Genomic DNA, 7,616 nt, shown 5'->3' with positions numbered 1-7,616 from the left:
CCCCACTGGCTCTCTTCTGCAGACAGACTGCTCCATGCAAATATAAAACTTGGCCAACATGCCTTCTCTGCTTTCCTGGACCACCCTGAGACTTGGATTTATAGTCCAGGTCCGGCTGTCTCAGCCTCAGTGCCACACAGGTGCAGCGCCCCCTTCAGGAAATATTTGCCCACTTCTTCAAAATCTGTTTTTGAAGAAGTTTTTCCAGTTTTTGCCCCGTTTAAGTTGCTTTGGGAAGACTTTAGTTATTCTGGAGCCTGTCAAAATCCAAGTTTGATTGAAAAGGGAATTTTGTGGGCTTTTAAATTAATTCTTCTTGATATTACAACTTCCTAGAGAAGCTGAAAATGCAGGCTCACAGTTGTGTTCATACCAAAAGTCTAAATGAAGAAATTGTTAACCCAAAACCTACCGTTTCTGGAACAATTCAGTCAGTCCTTGAACTTGGGCACATAAATTTTTATTAGAAATGCAACTGGGGATTTTGGAGATGTAACTAGTGAACTTTGTGTGGTTAAACAGAAACTTGTCAGTGTAGAACATTTAGTTGAGATAGGAAACTCGCCTGTTTGAGAAGTTAGAGCGGCAGTTTTGTGTTCCCCTGATCCTCAGTTTCTTGGAGTAATAAAATCAATTGTATCAACGTAAAAAGAGGCTTTCAGTATACAAAAGCACTTGGTAGATATTTGATTTTCAGAGAGTTTGGAATCATTGTCAACTTTTAAAAGAGTAATAAAAGGTTACATTTCAGAAACGAGTGGAGCATGCTCCTTGTTGGTTTGAACTGAACGGAGCATCACTGATGTGGTTCGGCTGGGCATGACCAAGGGAAAATTTCAGGGCTTGAGCAGGCAAAGCATAAGGGACAAGGTAAACCCGGGGAGCAAGAGTCCAGTTGGGTCAGTTCCCATTTACATGAGGTACTCCCTTGTCCCCACTGTATTTCCTGTTTTAGGCTGAGATTCCTGGAAACAATAAGATTAAGATTAGCAGGTAGATTTAATGGGGAGTCCTTTTTTGGGAGTAACACCTGTAAGGGCATAAAGGAAACAGGACTGGGCAGTAAAAAGAGAGGGCCAGTGACGTAGTTGCAACAGAGGCCTCAGCCACTCTTATGGGGAGCTCTGGAGTCATGACAGCCCTGTGGAGTTGTCTCAAATTCAAGCAAGGGAGCAAGTGCATGTGTCCCCTCACCATCCAGCTACTGGATATGAGCTGCCCCCAGGGAGGACGATTCTGCAGGAGGCAGCTGGTGTCCTGAGGGTTGTCAGCTGCCAGCATCCAGACAGCTAGTAAAGTGGGTGCTTCAGTAGTGGAAGGGGTGGGGTAGACAGCGCACCCAGCCTCTGTGCAGTCTCAGGGTCAGCCCAGCAAGGCAGGCAGCTGACTCAGCAGCTGTTTGGATCTCATTTTCTTTGATCTTATCTTTCCCCACTCTGATCCTCTCCCTACTCCCACATATTCCCTGGTACTGTCAGAAGCCTGGTCCCTTTCTCCCAGAACACAGCACCATCCTACCATCCCATGCTCTTCCTCAGCTTAGAAAGTCCTTCCTCCCCTCCTTCCACGAAAATCATGCTCCTCCGACAAAGTCAAAAGCTAACCTGCTATTGGATCATCCCCCCCCCCAAAAAAAACAACTTTGACTTATATTTGCCTTGCTTACATGAATCTTGTGTTTTCCACTTATTGGCTTATAAATTTCGTGAGCTTACAACTTACTTAAAATATTTTATTTACATTTTAGTTTCGGCAGACACAACATCTTTGTTTGTATGTGGTGCTGAGGATCGAACCCCGGCCGCACGCATGCCAGGCGAGCGCGCTTGAGCCACATCCCCAGCCCCTACTACTTCTTTATGAAAGCTTTTATTCTCCCCATCACTGAGCATTCTGGTTTAGCACAAAATAGGCATTCAACAGGTGGGTACTGATAGCATCAAGTAATTCCAAGTTGTTACCTTAGTTTCATGGGGGGGCGGGGGGCGGAATCTCCCCTTAAAGGCACATGCCTGCAAACCCAGGGACTTGGGAGGCTGAAGCAGGAGGATTGCAAATTCAAGGCCAGTCATAGCAAAGGCCTGTCTCAAAAATAAAAAGGGGCTGAGAACATAGCTCAGTAATAGGGTTACCTGGGATTAGACCCCTAGGGCTGGAGGTAGAATCTTAAGACCCTTTGGCTCTCCCTCTGTTTTTCTTGTGGGAAGCAAATGAAATTTACTTATTTACTAGAATTTGAGCACCAAGTATGGAACAAATATGGTCTGGGCTATTTTAATATGTTTATTAGTTGCTAATGGACCTTTGTTTATATGTGGTGCTGAGTATCAAACCTGGTGCCTCACACATGCTAGGCAAGCGCTCTACTGCTGAGTAACAATTTTGGTTTTTTATTGAGATAAAAAAAAAAACCCATAAAATTAACATTTTAATATATACAATACAGTGGCATTTAGTACATTCACAATGTTGAGTAATCATCACCTCTGTCCAGTTTCAAAATGTTTTACATGACTTCACAAGAAAACCCATTTCTATTGCTCTTGATCTGTGCACGACACATCAAGGAAGGGAGGGGCCCGATGTCTGAAGATTTAGTGAAACCCACCTTTGTGCAGAAATGTGGAGGCTTACTTTTAATAGCTCTCTTACTGGATGGGAAGTTACTTTTTGGTGTTCTGAGGGTTATATCTGGATGTCACTTTGAAGTTCCAAATTCCTGTCCTCAGGGAACATCCCCCAACTTTCAAACAAGGATAGTTCAGAGCCATGCAGACCACATCTCATCATTGCTTAATATTGTATGTGGCTGGGAAGGAACAGTAAACCCCTTCTGTCAGTCTTCCTCATCTGGTGCCTTAAGTTTCTGTGCCACTGTGATTAAATGAACAAACTTACAACCTCTGTCAGGAATGGAGGGGCAAGCTCCAGGGGAGCAGATCCCAAACCCTCTTTCCGTGGCCTGGGTAGCACAGATGCTTTGTGCTAGATATCTTATTTCTCTCTGAATCTAAAATATATCCCATTTTAAAGATGAGGAAGCTAAGGGAGGAGAATCACATGCTCAGGCTCACAAAGGAATGCAGAGTTCGGATTTGGCAGATCCTAGCATCCCACACTGAGGTTGTTCCAAGGAAACCCTGCCAGGAAGTTGGCCTGCCCCAAATTTCTTACCTGTTCTTGTCTCCAAGTGTACTACAACGTGACAGGACTCCTCTCCCTACCCAAACTGAGATGGTAACAGTGAACCCTTTAATCGCCCCTCTCAGTGAGTCCATGACATCTGCAACATGTGACAAAGCAGGGGGGCAGATCAGCAGCTGATTTTTGTCCACATCAGGTCAAACATGGTCCAGAAAATAGGCTCAGTGGGATACATATATATATTCATATATATATTTTCAAGTTTATTTCCAATGAAGGCAAAAAAAAAAAAAAAAAAAAAAAAAATCAACCTTCATTCTTAAAACCACTTTTCTGAAAATAAAATTTTCTGGCCTGGCAGGTTGTGGCATACCTGTAATTCCAGCAACTTGGGAGACTGAGGTAAGAGGATGGCAAGTTCAAAGTCAGCCTCAGCAAATTTTCGAGGCCCTAAGCAACTTAGTGTGACCGCATCTCAAAAAAAAATAAAAAGGGGCTGTGGCTGTGGCTCAGGGGTGGAGCATCTCCTACCCCCATACCCCATAGTTCAATCCCCAGTACCAAGGGGTGGGCAGGAATTCAGAGTGAAAATAGGTTTCCTGGAGATGCATTATTTTTAAATGTAAAGTTACACATTACATAAGCATTTTAAGTAAGATAATAGCTTAAAAGATTGGATGTTTCTGGAGGAATTGGTGGTCTCCTAGACATTGAGTCTTTAATTCTGATTAAGGCTATGAATAAGGACACTATTGCAATTCATTTTATTGGTATAAGTTATACATGATTGAAATAACTTATAAGAAATTGCTGGGGATGTAGCTCAGTTGGTAGAGTGCTTGTCTTGCATGCACAAGGCCCTGGGTTCAATCCCCGGCACCACTATTTAAAAAAAAAAAATCAAACTTCTGAGCCACCCAAAATTTAAAAATCAGTGCAATACTGGGGTTAAAAACTTCTTTCATACACCACATCAGCAATAGCTTTTTATTTTTCTTACCTCAACTAATTGCACTTAAGGTAGATTACTGAAATATGACAGTACTTCCTTAAACTTTGAAGAATATGTTTGTAAACAAGTAAAAGATCTAGATGAATGTATTCTGGGCCTATGCATTATTATTGTTATTTTTCGGAGCCGGGGATAGAACTCAGGGCCTCACACATGCTAGGCAACCACTCTACCCACTGAGCTATGCCTCCAAATCCCTAATTTAAACATTTTGAATATTCATGGTATAATTAAAACATGTCCACAGGCAAATTGAATTTGAACAAATATATTGGCCTTTAAATGCCTTGTATTTCAAGTTTAGAAATCAGACCGTACTAATGCCTTCAAATCTTTACATTTGTTAATTGGCAGAAAAAGTGCGGCCTTCGATGAACAAATTATCCTTACAATCAAAGTATCAAGATCCACTAATTGTTTCTGTGATCCGCCTGACTTCATGGAACATACCATGCTACAGATCTGTTACTAGAAAAACACTACAATAGCATATCAAAACCTTCTTTGTTGTTCCATAAAAGCTAGAAATTAATCAGAGGGCACATTTTCCACAGGAGGGAATAGCTGTTTACCCCATCAGTCTGCAGCTCCTTCTGGAGAACCCCATCAGTCGAGGTTAGAGGGGATGAATGTTCCCTTTCAATAACATCCATAACCTCATTGAAATGTTGGTCAGAATTTGCAGGTTTACTTCTGCTTGAGGCAGACCTGGTGTGAAGAAGAACATTTGGTCCAGGTGAACCCCTGTGGGGCTCAACTTGCTTACTGGGAAGAGGGAAAAGTTGCAAGGTGAGACCTTCACTTTCCACTGTGGCTGTAGGCCTTCTTCCTGCTGCCTGCTCTCAGGCGACTCTTACTAAAATACAATTTTAAGTAAGCTCTGAAGGTAGGAAGCTTATTGGCTCTGTGTTTTGCATCTTTTTTTTTTTTTTTTTACAGAGCATCACGGAGATCATGATCCACGGTAGACTGTGTGTAAGAGGAACTGGGGGTGTCGGCAGAGTAAATTTGGAGAAGCCCACAATATTGGCAGAGCATAAAAGGGCCCCTGCAGGTTTTGAAGAGTTGGACAATGTATTTGCGAAATTTTTCCCCCAGAAAAAAGTAGATGACTGGATTAAGGCAACAGTGAACGAAAGCCAGGGTTTCTGTGGCCTGGATGGCGTAGTCCAGATACCTTTCAAAGGTGCAATTCTGAAGGACTTCTAGCTCCACCAGGGTATCCAGGAAAAGCACTATGTTGTAAGGAGTCCAGAACCCAAGAAAGAGCACCACCACAGCAAAGATCATCTTCACCGCCTTGCTCTTCTTTTCATTTTTGCAGTGCTGCAAGGTTCTGATGATCATGGAGTAGCAGAAGAGCATGATCCCCAAGGGGATCACCAACCCAAAGATGTTGATCTCCAGGGAGCTGAGAACCTTCCACGTGGTGGAGTTGACAGAGTACTTGGTTTTGCAGTAAGTGTGGTTGCGCTCGGTGTAACAAGTGCTGAACAAAAGGCCGGGGAGGGAGGCGAATACAGCCACTGACCACGTAACCACACTGGTGATGACCCCATAGGTCAGGGTTCTTGCTCTCAAGGAAAACACCGCATGCACGATTGCCAGGTATCTGTCGATGCTCATGAGCATGATGAAGAATATGCCACTGTAAAAGCCCACCAAGTACATCCAGGAAATAATCTTGCATAGACCCAGACCAAAAACCCACTGGTCTGCAGCGTAGTAGCCCCAGAATGGGAGGGAAAGCACAAAGAGCAGATCCGAGATGGCAAGGTTGAGCAGGTACACGTCAGTCATGGACTTCAACCGCTTGTATTTGAATAGGACTAGAACCACCACAGAATTTCCAAGCAGACCAAACAGAAAGACCAAGGAGTAAAGAGGGGGCAGGAAGAGCTCCCCAAAGGCCTTGACTCCTTCTTTGTTACAAGGCTTGGGGATGCTTTCATAGAGGTAATAGTTGCTGTAGATGCTCTCATCCAGGGTAGTGTCCGCTATGTCCGTGGGGTTCATTTTCCAAACCTGTGAGCTTCTCAAGGCAGGTCTGGATGCAACAGAAACAGCTAATGACGGGAAGAGAAAACAAAGATTTCTGTAAGAAAAAAAAATAAGTCAAAATGGTGCTAAATGAGGAATACAGCTCCTCAGCCTGGGAAGGGTATAAAATGATCTGGGGCAAAGCACTTTGTAGCTAATTCCCCAGAGTGCCCTGCAGGCCAATGAAATAACCCAGGCCTTGACAGTCATAGTTCAGGTTCAGAGGCCAGCTCTGCCACTCACTCATTTTCTTATCCCTCTACTGGAACTCAAGTTTCTTTTTCTTCCCCGCACCTCCACCCCGGCTTGGTTCCAGAGATTGAACCTAGCTAGGCATTTTTAACCACTGAGCCACCTCCCCAGCCGTTTTTATGTTTTGAGACAGAGTCTCACGAAGTTGCTGAGGCTGGCTTTGAACTTGTAATCCGCCTGAGCTGCCAGGATTACAAGTGTGCACCATCACACGTGGCCAATTCTCTCATTTCTTAAGACCCCCTTTTCAAGGAAGTGTATTTTATTTTTTATTTATTTATTTTTTAGAGAGAGAATTTTTCTTGAATTTATTTTTCAGTTTTCAGTGGACACAACATCTTTATTTTATTTTTATGTGGTGCTGAGGATTGAACCCAGCACCCCGCGCATGCCAAGCGAGCATGCTATCTCTTGAACCACATCCCCAAACCCAAGGAAGTGTATTTTAAAGATTGTATTTAAGCTGGGGATGTAGCTCAGTGGTACTGTGATTGCCTAGCATGCCTGAGGCCTGGATTCAATTCCCAGCACTGCAACAACAACAAATGATTCTCAAAGATAGTAAAAGTTCACTAACTCCACTTTTCGGGATGACAAGATCAGCTGGGATTCCCCATAGTACTGGACCCAGACTCTTTGACAGAAAAATAAAAATCTAAATATGGAGAGTTAAATAGTGCAGTATACCACTACCCCAGCTCCTTGGGAGTCTGAGGCAGGAGAATCATTTGAACCTAACCGTCCAAGATCAGCCTAGGCAACACGGTGAGATCCTATCTCTAAAAACCAAGCAACCATGAGCTGGAACATGGCTTGGTAATAGAGCGTCTGCCTGGCATGTGTGAGGCCCTGGGTTTAATTCCCAGCACTGCAAAACAAAACACAACCAAACCAACCTACACAGCGGGGCTGGGCAAATCACTCAGTGGTACAGCACTTACCTCACATGCATAAGGCACTGGGTTTGATCACTAGCATCACAAAACCACCAAAACAACCCAAACCTTATACGTAAGGCCAATATTTCAGTAAGTGCTTATTTCACTAGAAGGAAACCGAGTTGGTCACTTGCCTTTATATAAAAACGCTTTGTACTGTATGGACTTCAAAGAATGTTCACCAGTATGGTACAATATATTCCTATGTTCCTGTCCCTACTCTACCTCCA

The 7,616-nt window shown here is 43.5% G+C and overlaps 1 protein-coding gene across 1 annotated transcript; it reads right to left on the bottom strand.

Moving 5' to 3' along the window:
* Positions 1–5,072: 5,072 nt before the first annotated feature.
* On the bottom strand, positions 5,073–6,172 carry Ccr4 (C-C motif chemokine receptor 4). The gene has a single exon (XM_076868859.1). It carries the CDS (start codon positions 6,170–6,172, stop codon positions 5,090–5,092), a length of 1,083 nt encoding a protein of 360 aa, XP_076724974.1. The 3' UTR covers positions 5,073–5,089.
* Positions 6,173–7,616: the final 1,444 nt, after the last annotated feature.

This window comes from Callospermophilus lateralis, chromosome 1 (genome assembly GCF_048772815.1).
Source record: "Callospermophilus lateralis isolate mCalLat2 chromosome 1, mCalLat2.hap1, whole genome shotgun sequence".
In the NCBI taxonomy this organism is placed as follows: Eukaryota; Metazoa; Chordata; class Mammalia; order Rodentia; family Sciuridae; genus Callospermophilus; species Callospermophilus lateralis.
The sequence above is the reverse complement of the archived record's forward strand: the minus strand, read 5'-3'. Positions and strand labels throughout refer to the sequence as shown.

Bases quoted from the DNA above. Each gene is read 5' to 3' on its own strand.
- Ccr4 (XM_076868859.1), bottom strand. From the start codon at position 6,172: ATGAACCCCACGGACATAGCGGACACTACCCTGGATGAGAGCATCTAC.